This window comes from Emys orbicularis, chromosome 4, assembly GCF_028017835.1.
Source record: "Emys orbicularis isolate rEmyOrb1 chromosome 4, rEmyOrb1.hap1, whole genome shotgun sequence".
NCBI classification, from domain to species: Eukaryota; Metazoa; Chordata; order Testudines; family Emydidae; genus Emys; species Emys orbicularis.
Window position 1 is genome coordinate 59,145,695 of NC_088686.1, and position 24,242 is coordinate 59,169,936.

The 24,242-nt window shown below is 44.2% G+C and overlaps 1 protein-coding gene across 1 annotated transcript in view; it reads left to right on the forward strand.

Annotated features, from left to right (window-relative positions):
- The window catches only part of RYR3 (ryanodine receptor 3), a 625,867-nt gene that overhangs the window by 223,644 nt on the left and 377,981 nt on the right, over positions 1-24,242 (forward strand). The window contains exons 18-21 of the mRNA XM_065402721.1: positions 2,970-3,088; positions 6,808-6,941; positions 8,516-8,757; positions 10,136-10,328. Of these exons, the coding sequence (XP_065258793.1) occupies positions 2,970-3,088; positions 6,808-6,941; positions 8,516-8,757; positions 10,136-10,328 (688 nt within the window). The remainder of the gene's footprint in view (positions 1-2,969; positions 3,089-6,807; positions 6,942-8,515; positions 8,758-10,135; positions 10,329-24,242) is intronic.

A 24,242-nucleotide genomic window follows, 5' to 3' on the forward strand; every position in this document is an offset into this window, starting at 1 on the left:
GTGCCGGCGAGCTGTGCTCGCCCTGTTGCCGAAGAAGGGGGACCTTCGCGATTTACGGAATTGGCGTCCCCTCTCGCTCCTCAGCACGGACTATAAGGTCGTAGCGAAAGCCATCTCGCTGCGGCTGGGGTCCGTGCTGGCGGACGTGGTCCATCCTGACCAGACCTACACCGTCCCGGACCGTAGTATCTTTAATAACTTGTACTTGGTCCGGGACCTGTTAGAGCTGGGGCGTAGGGATGGTCTGTCGTTCGCCCTCCTGTCCCTGGACCAGGAGAAGGCGTTCGACAGGATGGACCACGGGTATCTCCTGGGCACCCTGCGGGCGTTCGGCTTCGGGCCCCTGTTTGTGACTTTTCTCCAGGTGCTGTACGCCGAGGCGGAGTGTCTGGTCAGGCTCAACTGGACCCTGACCGAGCCGGTCAGCTTCGGGCGAGGAGTGCGGCAGGGGTGCCCCCTCTCGGGCCAGCTGTACGCTCTGGCGATCGAGCCCTTCCTCTGCCTCCTCCGTCGGAGGTTGGCGGGGTTGGTGCTCCGGGAGCCGGAGATGCGGCTGGTCCTGTCGGCGTACGCCGACGACGTGCTCCTCGTGGTCCAGGACCCGGAGGATCTGGTGCGGGTGGAGGCCTGCCAGGGCGTTTATTCGGCGGCCTCCTCCGCCAGGGTCAACTGGGTCAAGAGCTCTGGCCTGGTGGTCGGGGACGGGTGGCGGGCGAGCTCCCTCCCACCCGCGCTTCAAGCCATCCGGTGGAGCACGGGTCCGCTGCTTTATCTTGGCGTTTACCTTTCCGCCACGCATCCTTCTCCGCCGGAGAACTGGCAGGATTTGGAGGCCAGGGTGGGTGAGCGGCTGCGGAGATGGACGGGACTGCTCCGGTGTCTCTCCCTGCGAGGGAGGGCGCTGGTGCTGAACCAGCTCGTCCTGTCCATGCTCTGGCACCGGCTCAACACCCTGAGCCCGGCCCCGGGGATCCTGGCCAGACTCCAGAGGTTAGCCCTGGAGTTTTTCTGGCCGGGACTGCACTGGGTCTCTGCGGGGGTTTTGAGTCTTCCCCTGGAGGAGGGGGGACAGGGCCTGATCTGCCTTCGTAGCCAGGTCCATGTCTTCCGCCTCCAGGCCCTGCAGAGGCTCCTTTATGGTGCGGGTAGTCCGGCATGGAACACGTTGGCGCACGCCTTCCTCCGCCGCCTTCGAGGGCTCCGCTACGACCGGCAGCTCCTTTTTCTTCACCCGAGAGGTCTTCCGCGTGACCTCTCGGAGCTGCCGGTCTTCTACCAGGACATTCTCCGGACATGGAAGCTTTTTTCGGCGACCAGGTCCACTGTGGCCACCGAGGGCGCAGATCTCCTCGCGGAGCCCCTGCTACACAATCCTGCTCTCCGTGTGCAGGTGGCGGAGTCACCCTCGGTGAGCCGGAGGTTGATCCTGGCGGGAATCACTAGGGTCGGAGACCTCCTGGACTATGCCGGAGGGGACTGGGTGGATCCCCGTGCGCTTGGTCGGCGCATGGGGCTCTCCACCCTCACGACCCCTCTGCGTGTGCTCCAGGAGGTAGGCGCTGCACTGTCACCTCCCGCTATCAGCTTTTTGTGGCGGGCCCTGCGGGAGGGCGTTCCCCGCCCACCCCTCACCCCGGGCCCTCCGGATCTTTTTATTGGGCCCCTGTTCCGTGAGCCCCCCCAGCTCCCACGATCCCATAATCCGAGCCAGCTGCATGCTCTGCAGCCGGTCCGGTTTCGAACCGCGCCCAGAGACCACCTGTACACGCTCGTGCTCCACACGTTGCATTTTCTCACCCTCGTGTCCCGCCCCGACACCAAGTGGCGGGACTATTTGATACCTGTGGAGAGTGAGAAACCCCGGTGGGCCAGTCTTTATTCCACCTTGGTTCCACGACCCGCCGGGGATGTTGGTTGGCGGCTCCTTCACGGAGCCGTGGGCACGGGCGTGTACTTAGCGAGGTTCACCCCCATTCCCGAAGCCTGCCCATTTTGTGGCATACGGGAGACCCTGGCGCATGCCTACCTTGAGTGCGCCAGGCTGCAGCCCCTGTTCCGGCTCCTCCAGAACCTCTTGTTGAGGTTCTGGCTGCATTTTTCCCCTCACTTGTTTATTTATGCTCACCCTATTCGTGGCCCCACGAAGTCGCGGGACCTCCTCGTCAACCTCTTCCTGGCTCTAGCCAAGCTTACCATCTATAATACCAGGGAGAAGATGTTGGCCGAGGGGGTGCTCTGCGACTGTGAGGCCTACTTTCGTACCTTTTTGGTTTCACGTCTCCGAGCGGAGTTCCACTGGGCAGCGTCCGCTGGCTCCCTTGCCTCCTTTGAGGAGCAGTGGGCGCTGTCCGGGGTTCTTTGCTCGGTGTCCCCATTTGGTTTACTGATTTTGAACCTTTGATTGTCACCTCACTTCCTGTTTTTTTATTAGTTGTCCCACGGAATTACTTGGTTCTGGGTCCAGTGGTCCCTCCCGCTAAGTTGGGGGAGGGGCCTTTAGCAGTGGGCGGGTGAACCCGCCCACCTCCCGGTCAACCAATATGGACTCACTACATATACATAAAAATCAGTTTTAAAAAAGTTTACAATAAAATACAGTCTGTTAGGAAGACTATTTACTTCAGTGACTAGCTGAAGCGAATTTTGTTTTTTCTGTGTGTTTTTACCAAGATTTATGTCAAGAAAATCATAAATTATAGTTTCAAGGTGCATTTTAACTTCCTGTCATAGACAGAATTTTTTTTTTAACCAGAGAATTAAATTCAAAAGTAAATCATATCATATCTTCAGCAGGCTTTAAGGGCCAGCTGAGTTCATTCTTTTTAGTCTGGAAATATTGAATAGACTGAGTAAGAGAAGATATGATTACTTTTCCCTTAGGATGTTCTTTTTTCTTTCCCACGTTCTTAAATTGTATTCAGTTCTGCAGATTGTTTAATGTCTAAATGATTTTTGTGGCATTCATATAGGTATTTTGGAAGTATTACATTGCATCTTGATTGAAAGTCCAGAGGCTTTAAATTTAATAGCAGAGGAACATATCAAGTCTATTATTTCATTGCTGGATAAGCACGGACGCAATCACAAGGTATGATTTGAGAAATATAAGACATTCGTAATATCAAGAGTAAGTTACAGAAAAAAGTGAATGTGTCTCTATAATGCCACCTATGTGAAACATAGTGTCCTTAAATATATTTTAAAAACCCATAGTGAAGAATACCTATTAAATTGCTTTGCAAAGAACAAAATGAAATATGTGAGCTCTATAATTGCTTTTCTGTGTAAAATAAATCAGTGTGTGTAGGAGACTGGGTCTTCAAAACATCCTTTCTATGCACAACCAGCACATTTGTGTCTATTATAAATATTGATAGGCAACCAAATAATGTGTCAGAATAAGTAAAAAGCTACATGTAAATGTAATCTAGGACCTTGAGACTGTAAATTACTCCATATGGGTTCATGAGTCCACCTGCATGGAGTAACTTGCAGCCTTGGGGTCCAAGTTCACAGCTGAAGGACTTGCTCTACTGTTTTCATACATCTAACAAGACAGAGCTCAATCCTACAAGCCCTTACTCAGATAAGAAGTTCCATTGTCTTTTTCATGTGACTATTCACGTGAGCAAGGATTGGGCTCTGAGACTTTTGTAATTTAATTTTTACCATGACCAGGGATCGCATGATACAGAAGGCCATAATCTGATCTCATTTACACTAGTGTAAATCCATAGAATTCAATAAATTATTCTGGATTTACACGGGCAAAGTCCTCCCAGAATGAGGAATGCTATATTATCATTTATACATTCAAATATACAAAAGCAGAAATAAGAATATTAAGATAATATATTTTAAGAAAAGTTTCTTCCAAGTACATAACTAATTTATCCTGAAAAAGTAAATGAATATTTCATAAAAGCTCCTTTAAAAAAATATACACATCATTTAAAAGGTTCTTACTGTCACCTAAAATCTAACTTTTTAGAAATGTATTGAATTGGTCTTGCAGATTAATACTATACCATGGATTGTAAACAAAGTGTCTAGTCAGGTACCACAGAGATCTTTGGTAGATCAGGTTTTATTTAATATCTTAATTATCTACAACAGAGAGTGTACAGCATGTTAATGAAATTCACAGATAATGCTAAATTGGGAAGAGTTTTGAGCACCAGTAAAGACAGAGAAATAATCCAAAATAACCTAGAGATATTAGAAATAGGAGCAGAACACAACAAAATTCAAGTTGGAAAATCTATATTTGAAGGGAAAATTTTGAAACACAGATATGAAGTAGGTGAGAGAAAGCTGGAAAGCAATAATACTCAAGAAATTATTGAAGAAATAGTGGGAAGCAAAGTAGATAAGGGTATGAAATGTACTGTGGCAGCAAAAAAGGCCAACACAATTTGTAGCTGTATCAAGAATGGCATCACATTACACAACAGAGAATAATTCTCTGGTATGACTGCAGTTGGAATATTACATTCAGTTCTGGATGATATTGTCAAGTTGGAGGATGATTAGAGAAGAGGAATCACAATGTTTAGTGGGCTGGAACTTTTTACCGAGAAAGATTGTAAGAATTAAATATGGCATAGCTTTCTACAATATGGTATATATTCTAAAAATATCAGGAGGTTATAAACTCCATTTAGGAAATGTTTAGACCAATACAAGGTGACGTAACTGGAAGTATGCAATTAAAATTAAGAAAAGGAAAAATTTAGCTGATTATCAGGAAATACTTCCTGTCAGCAAGATCTGTAATGTTGTGAAATGGTCTCTTAAGAGACCCCTTCAGTTAGAACATTTAAATGTAGACTGCATAATGAGTATTACAAATACAAAAGGGAACAATTCTGCATTGGCAGGAGAAGGGGCTAGATGGTCTTTCCATCTATAATGACTAGATTCTGCATCATAGGCTGATTAAACATTTTTTTTTTTTTTGTTATTCTGGGAACAATGTTTCATTTGCCTGCTAGATTTGAAACTCTGTTTTGTAGTAAGAAATATCAAACAAGGAATCTCATTAACCCAATTGTATCCAAACATGAGGTTTTTAAAATGTTCTTTGTGTTTGTCTGGAGTAATATTGATATTCAGGGGTGAGTTCTGACAAGCAGTCAGAGAATTATGCAGCATGGATTGATTTAAATCGAAGTGAAATCAATGGGTGTTAGGTTCCTAATTTGCATATGCACTTTTGAAAATCCCTCTAGCATCAATCTGTATCTTTAGGTACCTAAACACTTACCAAAATCTGGCCCTGTGTCCTTTGAGATTTTCAGATTGTAGATTTCATCCTGTCCCACCTGGTTTTCCTCTTCACTGATTGGAAAAAGAAAACAAGCTTTCCTGTTTTTTCAACTCCCAGTCCATTTTTCAACTTTCCCAAATTAAGAAAATGTTTTCTCTGTACCTGCAAGCTAAACTGAAACCAAAGTAATTAAGCCAAAAGCTTTACTACACAACAGAAACAGAAAGTACTTACATTTGAAAAAATGTAAAATAAACAAATTCATCCATTGTAAAGACTGAAAATAAATGGAGATACTTATTTAATATAATGCATGACATCGAGACATATTTACAAAGCTTGAGTTGACCTCAGAAGCTTCCCCCCTTCTGTATACAATTAAAAGAGAAGCACCCTTTAACTCATTAAAATTTGAGGAGGTCTTTTTGATGCACCATATTTTTGCTTTTATTTTGAATGATTTTAATAGATTATAATAAATGTAGAATTTAACATAGGTTATCATAATTTTAAATTGACTTTTAAACAGGTTTATTTTTTTAAAAGAAAAATGTATTAATTAAAAAATCTGATGTACATTTTGTAAAAATTATTTTTTCTTTTAAATCATTGGTTTTTTAATCCACCCTGGAACTTTGGTCATCAATTGCATGAACAGGATGTAAGCAGTATACACATCCTGTAAATATTTAATACCTCATTCTCATTTAGAGTATGTGTACCCTGCAAAAAATGTGTGTTCGTAAATTGTGTTAGCTAACCCTCGTTATGTAACCTGAATTAAAATAGCAGTGAAGACACAACAGTTCAGCTTTTAACTTGGGTTAACAGCTCAAGTCAACCCTAGGCTGCCATGTAGCAGAGTTAAAAGGAGAGTTGGTGTGTCTTCACTACTATTTTAATCCAAGTTAAGAACATGCCTTTTTTGCAGTGTAGACATATTCATACATTAAGGGCCCTTTACACTTCTCTGGTAGCGTAAAGGGAACTTAAAGTGAATGTAAACGTCAGTGGCCAGGTAGAATAAATGTAAAGATGGACTCCTTTGTCTTATGTTTTGAGACTATATTCTGAATTAGAGAAGTAAGCAGTGTCAGCCAATAGTCAGGAAGAAAAGCAATTCTGATAAAGAGAGACCCTTAACTACCCCCCCCCTTACACCACACTATTCCATTCTCCTACTCCCCTGAACCTCAAAATCTTTTGCTCAAAACTCTAACTGAACCTAAACTAAGTACCACAGATCTTACAGGAAGACCTATTCTTGTGAGATTCATGTCATATTCCATCTTTGCAGACCTAAAGCGTTTTATATAGGTATAAAATTGTATGGGTGCTTGTTTTAACTTATTTAATGTCAACTGCCACTATTACAAGCTATGTCCAGTTCATGTTTAACCAAAAATGTTAGAAAAATCACCAAAGTTTTCATGTTATATTTCTCCTGTCTCCTGCATATTTTGAAAGGAAATTAAATTGAGATCAGGATTGTATTGTAAACAGTTACATTTACTTGACTGTACCCTGATCTGTTTTAGGTTCTTGATGTGCTTTGCTCTCTGTGTCTCTGTAATGGAGTTGCAGTGCGTGCCAATCAGAACTATATATGCGACAATCTACTCCCCCGAAGAGATTTGCTCTTGCAAACCCGTTTGATTAATGATGTGACAAGGTATAGTGCAGTGTTTATTTTGTTGCTATATTTGCAAATGAACAGAGCATTAGTATTTAGTATTACTTTAAATTAAGAAAATACTCTGTTTTATTCTGGTGACGGAAAATTGTTTCAGTCTTTATTAGCAATCACTGAAAGACATACTCTTTAGGAAACTTTTAGATGTTAACTGTTTTTAAAAGTTTCATGTTACTAACAATATAGGAAATGTTCTGGAAACTGTCTTGGAAGAGAAACTACTTGTTGAATTCCCACTTGAAAGGAATGAAAAATGGATTATTTTTATAATACCATAAGTACACAAAATACAATGCAGTATTGTAACAAGGTTGCTGCAGGGCCCTCTTGGCTCCTGCCCCTGTTGGGTTGATAAAGTCACTCAGAGACCCTGGGTTCAGTAACCACTGGTGCAGTTTATTTACAGGTCATGCTCCCACCACCTTTTCACCATACAGGTAGCCCTTTACCGTCTGGCGTGAGGGGAGAGCTACCGCCCTGCTTCCTCTCCCTTCCTTTTTCCTTTCTTTCTGCTCCCCAGTGGCTTCCTTACCCTGAGGCTTTTATACAACCCCAGGCTAATTAGGCCGCAGCTGTCTCTGCTTCCCCAATTAGGGGCTGGTGGTCTAACCGGCTCCAATTCGCCTCCCTTAATTGGAGCTGGAGTGACAGAGGGCTGGCTCAGCACTTCCTGCTCAGCACCCTGTCACCTGTATGCACATTGGTGAAGTTTGCAAACAAATGTCAGGTCCCTTAGGGAGAAAGGATCAAGGCAAAAAATAAGTCCAATACAATTATAGTATAATATAGTACAAAAATTGTGTATTACATAAAAGTAATCAATGTTCTTTTTCATTCTCCATGCACACTAGCTAATAGTGTACTATTTTCAAATTAGGAAATTAGTATTAAAAAGTTGATAGTTAATGATTATATATATTATTGAATAAAATTTGTACCTCTAATCTGAGCATATTTATGATATTTGGCCTAAATTTCTGAGATTTTGGAGTCAGCACTTGAGGGTTTCATATCCAGGTCTCCCCACTGTTTTGGCACTTCTAACTGACATCTCCTCAGTAATGTTATTCAGAGGAGTCCCATTCCAGTTCTCTATGGAGTGGACACCAATGTGTATGATGAGTGAGAACATCACTCATCATGCACATTGCAAAATAATTTCGGTTTTATCAAGGATTTTATTTCTTCATGTCTCAACCCCCATCTTTTGGTGTCAGGAAAATAGAAACAATATTTTTTTTCTTTTTATAGGATATGTTTTTCCTCCATGCATAGCACCCTGGATTTATTTGTTGTTCAGTTCAGCTAAGAATTTGGCACAACTTTTCTCTATCTTTTATTTATTAGTAGTAGTATTTATTATTTATTATGCAGACATAGAAAGTCATAAAGCAGATAGAATCAGTCTGGACAGAAGTTTACATGATGGGTCTCCACATCTGAACTCGGGTGTCATATTTGCACAATGTAGTGTAGTGTCATATTCCAGTATTGCAACAAGCCAGGAATACATAGTATAAAATGTACAATCTAATGTATCTCTTCTATTCTAGCATGAGGCCAAACATATTTTTGGGGGTTGCTGAGGGCTCTGCACAGTATAAGAAATGGTACTTTGAACTAATAATCGATCAGGTAGATGCATTTTTGACGGCAGAACCCACTCATCTACGGGTTGGCTGGGCCTCTACATCAGGTTATGCTCCTTATCCTGGAGGTGGAGAAGGATGGGGCGGCAATGGTGTTGGTGATGACCTCTACTCCTATGGTTTTGATGGCCTACATTTGTGGTCTGGTAAGTACTCTTTAGGCATATTTTTCAATTATTCTTACCAATAACCGTCAAAAAATTAGTATTCAGGAATAATATATGCCTAAATATTACTCCCAGGGCATCATTACTCCATTGCATGCTATTTTGCCATGAGCCAGATTCCACTCTCCAATGCACAGGTTGGATTATTCTGGAATTCTACCTCTATAAATGGAATCAAATTCCTAGGCCATTGTTTTTATCAACTTGTTATCATCTAACCTAGTCTGCTTTCCATCTGCATGGGGACATGTAGTGCACTGGATCCATGCATGGAACTCCCATTGACATCAATGGAAGTTCTACATGCAGATCTACTGCAATATAGGGCCCTTAGTGTGCCTGAGAGTAGCAGATTATTGAATTATATCATGTGTGGGATAACAAAGAACACAAATTAATAACATTCAAGATCAGTGAATGTTACCTTACTGTGTAATACAGTATTTCGTTATGATGCAACATGATGGAATTTCTGTTTTATTCAGTTAGGGTTTTTCAGCACAATTTTCTAGGTTATAAAAAAGCAATGTTAAAAGAACTATATTCAGTTTGCAAAGTCAAGCACTCAAAAGTTAGAAAATGCCAGAATTAAGGTTTCCTGTACAACCTTAATTGGCCCACGTGTATGTGCACATTGTGATAAAGTCTTTAATGGCATGATCACACATTTCATTTTCACAGGACTCCTGCCTCATCCAGTATACAGGCTGGACCCTGCTCACTTAATGAGCATCTATAAAATCTTTTGTGTTCTCCTTCTTCAATGTGTGGGTCATGCCTTATTTATTACACACTATTCGGAAGTATGAGAGTTTATATCCCCTCTAATTTTATTTAATCCTCTAACTGTGGATGCTCTCATTATCCCTATAAATATCAAATCCCGTCCATGAATGAAGTTAATTATAATGCATTGGGCACTCTGATATTTCATGAATAGCTGAAATAAGACATAAATACTTGGGCAGTAGGTATTAAAATGATCTGCCAATCACTATTAGCTTTATATAGGCAAAGGCTCTTGCGTTAGGTCATAGTATGAGCACACATTGCCTGAGCTGAGCATATTCTTTTTGCTAACAGCTTCAAAGGTCTTAAGTGATTTGCTCAGTTCACGCACTGTTCTGCCACTTATCAGTCTTGAGAATGTGGCTCATTGTCTGTCTCGTAAAGCAAAAACAGTCACAAAGCAGATGAAGACAAGGTTATGTCTTCATGTTTGAAAGAAAATAAATTATTTGAAACAGCTTGTGAGGCTGTCAAAATTGTTGTGTCGGTATAGTTGCTATTCTGTTGCTAACATCTTAAATACAGGAAATTGTTCAAAGCCTTTCTCCCCTAACTCCTTTCTCATCAGGTCGAGTACCCCGAGCTGTAGCATCTGTCAATCAGCATTTGTTGGCATCTGATGACGTAGTTAGCTGCTGCTTGGATTTAGGGGTGCCCAGTATTTCATTCCGCATTAATGGACAACCTGTACAGGGAATGTTTGAGAACTTCAATGTCGATGGACTTTTCTTTCCTGTGGTGAGCTTCTCTGCAGGTGTCAAGTAAGTGCTTGATCTCTTCCGATTAATATTTTGGTCTTTTTGCTATGCTGTCATGCTGAGTATTGTTTAACATACATGATTTCTTTTATTTTATTTCTTCGATACTCTACTACTTTGTCAGGAAAAAAAATACATCCATTTGTGTAGAGACTACTTGGTTTGGAGTTGGAACATGGAACTTTTGATCTCTTGGTGACTGATTTGAATCTGTCTCAGGGCTGACAATGACCAAAATCAGTATCATTTGATGGCTTTTTGGTGACTTAGTGGAAGTTAGTATGGTCTCAGTCCAGGTATCCACTTCAGAAACACAGCACCACAACTGCATTAACTGAAACCTTTGTTGGCAATCTCAAAAAGAGGTAAAAAATAAATTATCATGAAGACTAAACTCCCTTCTCAGACTAGAGAACTTGAAGAACAATAGTGAGGCAGTATGGGAAACCTTATATACTCTACTGCCCAGTCTCCACGTGTTTTATAGAAAAATGAAGACTTTTGACTGTCTGTCTGGCACCTTTCACCACACCTAAACTCAGTTCCAAAAATATTTTTCAAGTGTGATTCTACTCTCAAAAGTCACTGGGTAAAAATATTACCCTCTTTCTTAAGAGAACTGATTAAACTGTTAAGTCTGTTTACTTCAGTGACTAAAATAAGTTACTAATATTAGCATTGTTAACATTACAAAGACAGCATAGTAGATAGTAAGGTGGATTCTATTCTGGCTTTTCAATGATCATCAGAATTATTACCTAACATTTCCAATCAGTCACACCTGTGCTGACCTGTTAGGCACAGGAAGCTCTGGGGGCCTAATTTATGCTTTATTACTGTTTTGATTTGCAAGTAGGAAAGAATGAAACCTGACTTTCAGAGACCAGGATCATTCTGCAAGTAAGGAAATCATTGAGAGGATGTGATAGTGTGTAAAAGCTCTATGCTGAGCTAAAATAAGAAGGGATTAATGGCTTGGCATGCAGTTCTGCAACACATGCAAGAAGTATCAAGCCTAGAGGAAATAATCAGGAAAGGAACCAGCAGCGAAGGAAAAGAACAAGGTGCAGAGGGCATGGCCACCTTTGCAGAGGGGGAATCTCTCTGTAGGTCTGGAATGAATTGAGTCCCACAGTTGTGACCTACATCCCACCCAGAATAGAAAGGAAGAGCAGTGGGGCTTACATTAGGGAAGAAAAGCTCAGCTACAGATGATTCATCCATTTAGCAATTAGGAAAAGTGGCTAGGTTTTCCTGAGATAAAGGAAGTCTGAGGACCAGCTGTATGTGGGCTTTTCCCAAGGAGTTGATTTCACAAATGTTATGAAAATCTAGTCAATGGGAGAACTCCCAGGCCTCTCCAAACAGAATAATCAGAGGGCCTGGAAAGAAACAAGGAGTAGGAGTGGGTTTTACTCTCCCTCTGGAACCGACATTACTCTCTACCCAACTTAGAGTGTAGATGGACAAGAGCTGGCTGAACATTTTCAGAAGGAACAGTTTTCCACTGGAAAATGCTGATTCAATAGAATTGACCCATTCTGTGGGAACAGTCAGGAGGAGCACACTCCATCAACCCCTCTGATTGGCTGCTCCTCTGCAGCCACTTTAGGCTGTCTGGAGGATTTCTTTCTCCTTTACTCTGGGGAAGGGTGATGCCTTGAGGCCTCCATCAGTGGGCCTCTGGACCTAGTCCACCCTGTCACATGCTTCCCCCTTCAGACAGGCTTGTAACAGTGGTTCTTGCCCCCAACAGTCAAGGGGCACTCTGGGCTGCCTCTGGCTCTCTTCAGCCTCTGGCTCTTGGGCTACCTCTGCCTCTGGATCTAGCCCTCTTTGACCTTGGGGTCTGCCCAATAAATACTTAAAAACTTGCCTGTCTTCCGTGGCTGCCTCTGGCTCTAGCTCCCTTCAGCCTCTGCCTCTGGCTTCGTCTTACTGCTTTCTGTCTCAGCCTCTGGCTCCGGCTCTCTTTCAGCCTCTGCCTCTGGCCTCACACAATAAAACAGTTAAAAGCTTGCCACAGTAAAACAGTTAATTCCAACCTAGCCCCCTTTAGACAAGATCAGTGTGAAGATCCCACTTCTAGTACCATAATGTAACGGGGTTGGCACCCACCTCTCATTGGTGCCCCCTTTTCTCTGGCCAATATGCCTGCAATCAGTCTCTTTCATGGGGCAGCACCCACCTCTCGCAGGCGGCCCCCCCTTTGGTTGGTTGATTGCGTGTGAGCCTGCTTTTGGTTTTAGTTCTTATATTGGGGTGGCAACTGCCTCTTGCGTGCACTTCCCCTCCCCAGCTGATGGTTCTCTTGGTGGGTCTTCAGCGACTCAGTCCTCCGGCCGAGCCACATACGTTGCCCCCCCTTCCGGGGTATACGGTACAAGTTTTTATCTTGGCCCTGGTATGGGGCCATAGCTGTAAGGCAGCTGCCAGAAGCACTGCCTTCTTCAAGCACCTAGCCGGGGCCCATCTCGGTACTGGTGGTGTTTCAGCAGGTCTCCCTAGGCTCAGTCTTCAACCAGACCAGCGGGGCCCATCTTGGTACCCTCGGTGGCCTGGCCAGGTTCTGTGTTCAGTCCCCCTGGACTTCAGCCTGCCTGCACTGACCTTCCACTGGTCCTGCTGTTCTTCTTGCCAGCCAGGCACCCGGAATTCAGCAGCCTTCCCTGGGCTTCAGTTCCGTCTACAGTGAGATCTCTGCGGTACTGCTGCTCTTCCAGCCAGCCAGTCACCTAGTCTTCATTCCTTGAACTCCACACAGCAATTGAAATTCTCTGCTCTGCTGCTTATCTTTTATATAAGGCCCTTCTGGCCCTGGATTGGCTGCTCCATGCTGCCAGGTTGAGACCCCAAAATCCCTGACAGCCTCCTAGATCTCTTCCTCTTCATCCCAACTTCCTGACTCAGCATCCCGGTGAGATTTTGCATCCAGTGCTCAGCTCCCTGTGTCTCATGGCATGGATGCTTCATGGTTAGATGAGGAGGAATGATGTTCGGAGACCGTCCAGCAAATCTTGCTTAATAGTAGAAAGCCCTCCACCAGAGTGGCCTATTTAGCCAAGTGGAAGTGGTTCTCAATGTGGTTGCTAGCCCAGGGAGTTCAGTCAAAGATGCTGTGATGAAGCAGAGCAACAGCTGGCCAGCACACCAGGGATTAAAGAGACTCTCTGAGCCGAGGTAGCCCCACCCTGTTATACCTCCAGCTAATGCCAGTTCTGGAGGGAGGAGAAAAAGAGAGCCTGGCTCAGTTTGGGGCTGACTGGCAAAGGGGCAGGAGCTATCCGCCTCTGTAACTGAGGGGAAGGATCACTAACCTGCCTGCCAAGACCGCTACCTGAGAGGAAGCACTGTCTCCCCAGCCACAGAAGACTCTGGAGGAGTTTAGCACCAAAGGAAACTGAGGGGCAAAACCTAGGGACTTTGTGGGGCTCGGCCTCCCCAGCGTGCAGCTGACTGCCTGAAGCAGCCTGGGATTGTGACGAGGTTCAAGGCCCACAAGAGGACCCTATGGGAAGCAGGCCACCCAATTAAGTGGACTAGAGGGGCCATGCTCCAAACAGATCAGATTGGTAGGAAGTAGCCCAGGGCTGGGATCTGGTGAAGAGGGAGGGCCCAGGTTCCCCTGTCTTCCCCCCTTACCTTAAAGACTGAGGGCCCACAACCAAGTAGGGGGCTGAGAACCATGCACTCTAACCAGTAGGCTGTACGGGCCTCCGGGCCATTCAGTAGAGATGCCTTGAATTCAGGACATCTTGGAGTACCTGTTGCACCTTCAGTCTTCTGATATTGCACTTAGTTCGTTGAGAGTCATCTGGCAGCGATTTCTGCATTTCATCCACCCATCCATGAGAAATCAGTAACCATCCACTGGTAAAAGACCTTAGTGCTGTGGGACCTAAGTTGCTGTCTTAGCAGCTCTTATGGGACCTTGTTCGAGCCTCTGGCAACTTCTTTTTTCTCCCTCTGTGTCAGAAAACTGCTTTCCTTATAGTGATCACATCTGCAAGGAGTGTGTGCGAGTTGCAAGCTTCGATGGCAGAGCCTCCTTACACACAATTTTCCAAAGACTGTAACCCTGCAGCGCACCCTAAGTTTTTTATCTGAAGTTGTTTCTCTTGAACCAAGTTATGTCTACCAGAGTTCTTCCCTAAGTCACATTCAACCCAAGATGAGCAATGTCTTCACACATTGGATATCAGGCAATGTTTAGCTTTTTCCCTGGGTAGAACTAAATCTTTCCATTCTTCATCTTGTCTGTTTGTTTCATATGCAGATCGAATGAAGAGGCAAGTAGTCTCACCACAGACAATCTCCAGGTGGATACCTTCCTATATCATGACAGCATACAAAGTACCTCAGACTGCACCTCCTCATAGGCTGGAAGCTCATTGCATAAGCGCCCAGGCAACATCAATGGCATTTCTAAAGTGAAGCTCCTATACTGGCATCTGCAGAGCTACCACTTGGTCCTCTACATACATTACAAATCACTATTGCATCCAGATCAGATGTGAACTTTGGGAAGGCAATCCTGCAGTCCTTGGTGAAATAGTCCACCTCCTGCAAGTACTGTTTGTGAGTCACCTACATGAAATACACGGCTGCATCTATTCAAAGAGGAAAGAATGGTTACTTACTTTTACTGTAACTTGTTCTTTGAGATGTGATGACAATGTTCATTCCACAACCCACTCCTATCCCCTGTGCATCAGAGACTGTGCTCTGGATGTTGGGTGTGAAGAAACTAAGGGTGGTTGGAGCAGCACCACTTTTATATAGCCAGGGGTGGGGCTAGGGCCACAGGGTGCAAGTGGTACCCTTATGGGTACTGCTAGGCAAAGTTCTCCAGCTTTGGTGCACTGGGCACGTGCACACCTACATGAATACGTGTCTGCATCCCATCTCAAAGAACAACAGTTACATTACAGGTAATTATCACCACATCAAAAGATTCTTAGAGCAGTCTTACTCAATCCTCTTGTGATATACAGGTTCCCTTCTTGGAGCTTGAATTGGGTGATAGGAGCCTTAACAAAACAACCATTTGAACAACTACATTTTTTGGCCTAATTTCTCTCACTCAAAGTTTCTTTCTTAGTAACAGTCTCCTTGGCTAGGAGGGTATTGGAAGTTGGAGCATTTTCTATGGAGCCTCATCTATGTATTTTTCATAATGACAAATTCTTTGTCTGGACCTGTCATTTATTCCAAAAATAAATACATTTTTTCACAGTTCTTTTCCCCTAATCTAAGCATCTCAAGGAGATTGAATGTCATAAATTAGGTGTCAGAAAAGTACTTAAATCTATCTCAAGAACACAGCTCTTTTCATTTTATATCACTCTCCAGTTAAAGGGAAGAAAGCTTCTAAATCCTCTATTACAAGGTGGATTAAGGCAGAGGTTGCTGAAACCTATAGAGCATTTGGAGTGAATTCACCAGATAATGTTACAGCCCACTCCCAGAGGGGTTCAGCAACCTCTTGGGCAGAGAAATCTTGCGCTTCATATGAATCTGTAAGGAAGCAACGTGGACATCAGTGGACACACTCACAAAGCACTACAAAGTGGATTTCCTTTCTTCTTCAGATTCAGTTTTGGGGAGAATCATAGAACTGGAAGGGACCTCAAGAGGTCATCTAGTCCAGTCCCCTGCACTCATGGCAGGACTAAGTATTATTTAGACCATCCCTGACAAGTGTTTGTCTAACCTGCTCTTAAAAATCTCCAATGATGGAGATTCCACAACCTTCCTAGGCAATTTATTCCAGTCCTTAACCACCCTGACAGTCAGGAAGCTTTTCCTAATGTCCAACCTAAACCTCCCTTGCTGCAATTTAAGCCCACTGCTTCTTGTTCTATCCTCAGAGGTTAAGAAGAACATTTTTCTGCCTCCTCTTTGTAAGAACCTTTTATGTACTTGAAAACTGCTATCATGTCCCCTCTCAGTCTTCTCTTCTCCAGACTAAACAAACCCAATTTTTTTCAATCTTCCCTCATAGGTCATGTTTTCTAGACCTTTAATCATTTTTGTTGCGCTTCTCTGGACTTTCTCTAATTTGTCCACATCTTTCCTGAAATGTGGTGCCCAGATCTGGACACAGTACTCCAGTTGAGGCCTCATCAGCGCAGAGTAGAGCGGGAGAATTACTTCTTGTGTCTTGCTTACAACACTCCTGCTAATACATCCCAGAATGATGTTCGTTTGTTTTTTTTTTTGCAACAGAGTTACACTGTTGACTCATATTTAGCTTGTGGGCCACTATGACCCCCAGATCTCTTTCCGCAGTATTCCTTCCTACGCAATCATTTCCCATTTTGTATGTCTGCAGCTGATTGTTCCTTCCTAAGTGGAGTACTTTGCATTTGTCCTTATTGAATTTCATCCTGTTTACTTCAGACCATTTCTCCAGTTTGTCCAGATCGTTTTGAATTTTAATTCTATCCTCCCAAGCACTTGCAACCCCTTCCAGCTTGGTATCATCCACAAACTAGAACCAGACCCAGGACTGATGCCGGCAGGACCCCACTAGTTATGCCCTTCCAGCATGACTGTGAACCACCGATAACTACTCTCTGAGAACGGTTTTCCAACAAGTTTTGCACCCACCTTATAGTAGCTCCATCTAGGTTGCATTTCCCTAGTTTGTTTATGAGAAGGTCATGCGAGACAGTATCAAAAGCTTTACTAAAGTCAAGATATACCACGTCTACTGCTTCCTCCCATCCACAAAGCTTGTTACCCTGTCAAAGAAAGCTTTCAGGTTGGTTTGACACCATTTGTTCTTGACAAATCCATGCTGACTGTTACTTATCACCTTATTATATTCTAGATGTTTGCAAATTATTTGCTCCAATATCTTTCCAGGTACAGATGTTAAGCTGACTGGTCTGTAATTCCCCGGGTTGTCCTTATTTCCCTTATTATAGATTGGCACTATATTTGCCCTTTTCTCTCCCATCTTCCATGACTTTTAAAAGATAATTGCTAATGGCTCAGATATTTCCTCAGTCAGCTCCTTGAGTATTCTAGGATGAATTTCATCAGGCCCTGGTGACTTGAAGACATCTAACTTGTCAAAGTAATTTTTAACTTGTTCTTTTCCTATTTTAGCCTCTGATCCTACCTCATTTTCACTGACATTCACTATGTTAGACATTCAATCACCACCAACTTTCTTGGTGAAAACCGAAACAAAGTCATCATTAAGCACCTCTGCCATTTGCACATTTTCTGTTATTACTTACCCCCTGTCCCCCACTGAGTAATGGGCCTTCACTGTCCTTGGTCTTCCTCTTGCTTCTAATGTATTTGTAGAATGTTTTCTTGTTACCCTTTATGTCTCTAGCTAGTTAGATCTCGTTTTGTGCTGTGGCCTTTCTATTTTGTCCCTACAAACTTGTGTTATTTGTTTATATTCATACTTCAGAATATGCTGCCACAGCATTTATACGGGGTCAGTCCCCATGTACATTATTTGAATCCTCTCCCTGCAACCCCTTCCCTGGGGGTGAGTACTGCTTTGCACATCCTGCAGAACAGACTACTTATCTGTGAATTTTCTTTCCAATACCCTCAGATGGTCTGGCCCACCTGGACAATTAATTTTTCTTAGAATTATAGGTTTTTTCCTCTGTTTTCATAGATTAGAATGGAAAATACATGCTTGTGTAAAGGAATATTTGTTTGTTCCCTAAGTCTCTGTTACAAGATTCACATGTTAAATTTAGGTGACTAAGGGTTTCTCTACATGATCATTTAGTTTGCAGCAAGCTGGTGGATGAATCTATCTGAAGCTAGCCTGCTAAGATCTAACTCTCCCTGTGGACCTGCTGATGTGCCCTAACAGTTCCTTAGTGTACTTTGGTCTATTCCTGTTTCAAACAGGGTAATCAGAGCACGCTAAGGAACTGTGCACATTATGAGGGTCTACAGACAGTTAGCATTGGCAGACTAGTGCACAGTAGATTCACTCCCCAGCTAAATGTTGGTGCGGACAAGCCCTTATTGCAATATATTCAGTTAGTATTTTTCGGCTTTGGAAGCTGTCATTTTTGGTTCTCCACAGAGAGGTGATGCTGGCTCCAGGCTGGCTGTCAATCTGTTCTCTGCCTCCAACTAGCAGGGAGAGGGGGAATGCCCACAGTACAGACTGTTGGACATGGAGGGTATTAAAGAAAATTCCCAGGTAAAAAGGAAAATTTACTTTTGCCCTGATAACATTTGTGGAAACAGTTGAACCATTTTGGCTGAAACACACACAAAATTCAGCCTGAGGCCGATACGTGACATGGAAAATTTCAGCCCGAATGGTTATAGTGTGTCCAAGTTATACACAGTTGAAAATAAAGTCTTATAATGGGAAGTGTGGAGCGACATGAACTATGGGCAGCACTATTATCTCCTCCTATAATAACATACAACAGTTGGAATTCAGATAATCATGGAAGGGATTTAACCAGCACCACTGTCTTGAGAACTCAGTTTCTTTAAATTTATTCAGATTCATTTAATCTCTGTTTAAAATAGCATGAAGTGACCGAAGTGAAGTCTGAGACTAAATTAAAATTAGCTTTCTAACTCATTTATATATATCACAGCTGTTCAGAGGATCTGAGAAACTAGAGGGTCCAGATGTTTTGACATAGAGAGTCAACATGTTTAGAGATAAGTGCCTTGTGCGTTTAGTAGCTGAACAGGTGGTATGTTAAATACTGATACTACAGGGCAATCTGTTTCTCAGACCTATTCTGTAACACAGAATAATATTAGCTATTTGACATATTCTTATCATTCATCCTAGAAAAATCATGTATAATGGATAGAGCTGTAATCAGAGCTGTCTGGGATATTGAGGAATATGTTTTAGAAAAATATGTCCAACTGAATTCTAAGATTTTTGTCAATGTTCCATGTTCTCTATTGGCTAAATCATTTACTTAACCTTTTGAATAAACTGAAAATCAATAAGCTTATATGGTTCTAATATACTATTAGTAGGTAATATTATGCCAGAATCAGAAATCCTATTCACTGTTTATCTATGCTATCTCAATTAATTAAAAACAGAAATTGAGAAACTAAGAAATAAAAAAACCCTTCATAAACTATTTTTCATTAACTTAAAGTGTGAATGGAGATAGGCAAATGTAATGGGAATATCTACACTAAGGAAAATATTTTGGAAGATCTTATGAAACATGTCATGTTGATGACAGTGGTCTCCCCTTTAGCAAGAGCAAAGTGCCAGTGAAATTTTCCCATAAAGATGTGCACTCCCTTCCCTACACAGAGATCAGCTCTGTAAGTGAGAAACAATTTCAGGTTTGAACCTTAGATTTACAACAGGGCTGCTAAATACAGGTAGGACGGTGATTTAATGCTAACAGTGTAGTGCAGTAAATGAACCTGGAAGGAAGGAATACCAGCATCAGATATAACTAATTTTCTGATGCTTGCACTCATTCTTCATGTGTTCATTGAAAGCAGATAGGAAGGAGAATGGGATGCACGCAAGCTGAAAGGAGCAGAAGCAGAGTGAAAGTAAAAAACAAAGAAGAAAAGATCAGTAAAAAAGCTAGAGGAGAATAGGAATGCAGGAAAAGGAACCAAAAAAAAAAAAAGAGAGAAGACAAGAGAAGCACAGGAAAATTAGAAGAAAGACGTAGAAGTGAAAATGCTATATAGAAAAAAGGATGGAACCTGGTAGATGTGAATTCTTGAAGGATTTTTAGGTTTGTATGGTGGGGAGAAAAGGTTTTGGATAGTCCCTGTTCTCATTCCACTGTTGTTGTTCTGTCTCCAGCTGCAGCTTATTACTTTTTTCATACATCTTTTTTGTTCTTTTTTCTTCTTTCTGAATTTGCCTCACTCTCTGTCATTGGAATTGTATGGGCACAGGCACCTGTCATGCTTTTGTTTCTAATTTGCCCAGATTGGCCTATCATGGAAAAGGGTTAGGAGTGTGGTGGGTATCATTCATAATATAATATCATATAATATAATTATAATTAATTCATAGTTCATTACAAAGCCATTCGCACATATGTATGGGATAAAAGTAAAAGAGATATAAAAGTTTGGTTGATAAAGGTAACTTCATAGGTATAATATACTTAGACTTTTCTAAGATGTTTGATTTACTACAACACAACATCATGATTTAAAAATTGGGACTATGCGATATCAGTAAAGCATATGTTAAATAGATTAAGAACTGGCTAAGCTCAAAATGTAGTTGTCAATGGACAATCATCATCAAATGGAGGTATTTCTAGTGGGGTTCTGCAGGGGTTCAACATTTTTTTTCAATGATCTTTCAATGAGAAAATCACTGCTGATGAAATTTGCAGAAGATATAAAGATTGGCAGAGTGGTAAATACTGATGAGGACAGAGCAGTTATTCAGAGCAATCTAGATCACGTGGTAATCTAGGTCCATTCAAACAAAATGTGTTTTAACACAGCTAAATGTAAATTTTTACATCTAGAACAAGGAATGTAGGCCATACTTACAGAATGGGGGACTGTATCCTGGAAAGCAATGACATTGAAAAGGATTTAGGGGGTCAGAATGGATAAGCAACTGAACACATGCTCCTAGTGCAAAGCTGTGAGAAAAAGGGCTGATGTGACCCTTGGATATATAAACAAGGGAATAATTAGGTGATTTTACCTCTGTATATGGCACCTGTATGAGACTGATAATGAAATATGCCTAGCACAGTAGGGTCTTGGTCCATGACCAGCAGTGGCGGATTGGCCACTGGGGCCCGTGCCCAGGGGCCCTGGCCAATTGGGGGGCCCTGGAAAAATGGGTGCCCCGTGCCCTGACTTGCTCTGCTCGCCCGGCACTCCTGCCAGGGAGCAGAGTCAGGGTGTGGGGGCTTCACCCACCCACCTGGCACTCCATCCGGGGAGTGGGGTGGGGCAAGGGGGATTGCCCCGCTCCACCCACCCGGCACTCTATCCGGGGAGCGGGGTCAGGGTGCTAGGGCTTGCCCCACTCCCCAGCAGGTGGATGGGTGGAGCAGGGAAGGCCCCAGTGCCCTAACCCCGCTCCTGGGATGGAGCACTGGTTGGGCAAAGCATAGAATCATAGAAGATTAGGGTTGGAAGAGACCTCAGGAGGTCATCTAGTCCAACCCCCTGCTCAAAGCAGGACCAACACCAACTAAATCATCCCAGCCAGGGCTTTGTCAAGCTGGGCCTTAAAAACCCCCAAGGATGGAGATTCCACCACCTCCCTAGGCAGGCTGGCTCCAGGCACCAGCTTACCAAGCAGGTGCTTTGGGCGGCACTTCGGAGAGGGGCGGCATGTCCAGCTGTTCGGCGGCAATTCGGCGGATGGTCCCTCACTCCTGCTCGGAGCGAAGGACCTCCCGCCGAATTGCCACCGCAGATCGCGATTGCGATCGCGGCTTTTTTGTTTGTTTGTTTGTTTGGCTGCTTGGGGCGGCCAAAACCCTGGAGCCGTCCCTGTCCCTAGGTAACCCATTCCAGTGCTTCATCACCCTCCTAGTGAAATAGTGTTTCCTAAATCCAACCTAGACCTCCCCCACTGCAATTTAAAACCATTGCTCCTTGTTCTGTCATCTGCCACCACTGAGAACAGCCGAGCTCCATCCTCTTTGGAACCCCCCTTCAGGTAGTTGAAGGCTGCTATCAAATCCCCCCTCACTCTTCTCTTCTATAGACTAAACAAGCCCAGTTCCCTCAGCCTCTCCTCATAAGTCATGTGCCCCAGCCCCCTGATCATTTTTGTTGCCCTCCGCTGGACGCTCTCCAATTTGTCCACATCCTTTCTGTAGTGGGGGGCCCAAAACTGGATGCAATACTCCAGATGTGGCCTCACCAGTGCCGAATAGAGGGGAATAATCACTTCCCTCGATCTGCTGGCAATGCTTCTACTAATGCAGCCCAATATGCTGTTAGCCTTCTTGGCAACAAGGGCACACTGTTGACTTGTATCCAGCTTCTCATCCACTGGAATCCCCAGGTCCTTTTCTGCAGAACTGCTGCTTAGCTAGTCAGTTCCCAGCCTGTAGTGGTGAATGGGATTCTTCTGTCCTAAGTGCAGGACTCTGCACTTGTCCTTGTTGAACCTCATCAGATTTTTGGGGTTGGTCACTCTGGACCCTATCCCTATCCTCCAGCATATTTACCTCTCCCCCCAGCTTAGTGTCATCTGCGAACTTGCTGAGGGTGCAATCCATCCCATCATCCAGATCATTAATAATAAGAGCAGGGCAAGCCCCTGTGCCCCAACCCCGCTTCCCGGATTGAGCACCGGGCAAGCAAAGCGTGGGGGGAAGATGACTTCAGGTGGAAGGGGTGGGGAGGGGCCACACTTGCTCTGGCCCAGGGGCCCCACTAAACCCAAATCCGCCTCTGATGACTAGGGGTATGTCTACACTACGAAATTAGATCGAATTAATAGAAGCCGGTTTTATAGAAATCGGTTGTATACAGCCGATTTTGTGTGTCCCCACATAAAATGCTCTAAGTGCTCTAGTCGGCGGACCGCGTCCACAGTACCGAGGCTAGCGTCGACTTCCGGAGCATTGCACTATGGGTAGCTATTCCACAGTTCCCGCAGTCTCCGCCGCCCATTGGAATTCTGGGTTGAGATCCCAATGACCGAATGATGCAAAACAGTGTCGCGGGGGGTTCTGGGTACATGTCGTCAGGCCCCTCCCCCTCCATCAGAGCAACGGCAGACAATAGATTCGCGCCTTTTAATCTGGGTTACCTGTGCAGACAACATACCACGGCAAGCATGGAGCCCGCTCAGCTCAGCTCAGCTCACCGTCACCAGATGTCATCTGGGTGCCGGCAGACGTGGGACTGCATTGCTACACAGCAGCAGCAGCTAACTGCCTTTTGGCGGTAGACAGTGCAGTATGACTGGTAGCCTTCATTGGCGATCTGGGTGCCGGCAGCCGTGGGGCTGGCAGCCGTGGGGCTGCATTGCACCAGCCCCTTGCCTTTTGCCTTTTGGCAGTAGATGGTTTATTACGACTGGTAACCGTCCTCGTCGTACAGCAGTGGCTGTCGATCATGGGCACCTGGGCAGACATGCTCAGTCCTATGGAACTGTCTTGATGATGATGGTTATCAGTCGTAGTATGCCATTTTCTGCCAAGCGCCCTGTTGGCTCATCGCACGTTAGCAGAGTCTTCCCTGAGCAGCAGATCGTGCAATAGGCCTGAAGGCTAACTGCCAAGCGCCCAGTATTTGCTGCCAAGCACCCAGAAAATGCCGAGGGCTATCAGTCATGCTGCACCGTCGTCTTAAGATGTAAAAAATAGATTTGTTCTGTATTCATTTCCTTCCCCCCTCCCTCTGTCAAATCAACGGCCTGCTAAACCCAGGCTTTTGAGTTAAATCTCTGGGGGGGGCCATTCTGTGTGACAGTTGTTTGTGTTTCTCCCTGATGCACAGCCACCTTTCTTGATTTTAATTCCCTGTACCTGTACGCCATGTCGTCACTCGCCCCTCCCTCCCTCCCTCCCTCCCTCCTTCCCCTGGTCCGTCAGATACTAGTTTCGCGCCTTTTTTCAGACCAGACGCCATAGCTAGCACTGGGATCATGGAGCCCGCTCAGATCACCGCGGCAATTATGAGCACTATGAACACCACGCGCATTGTCCTGGAGTATATGCAGAGCCAGGACATGCCAAAGCAAAACCAGGACCAGCAGAGGAGGAGGCGATTGCAGCGCGGCGACGAGAGTGATGAGGAAATGGACATGGACATAGACTTCTCACAAGGCACAGGCCCCAGCAATGTGGAAATCATGGTGTTCCTGGGGCAGGTTGATGCCGTGGAACGCCGATTCTGGTACCGGGAAACAAGCACAGACTGGTGGGACCGCATCGTGCTGCAGGTGTGGGACGATTCCCAGTGGCTGCG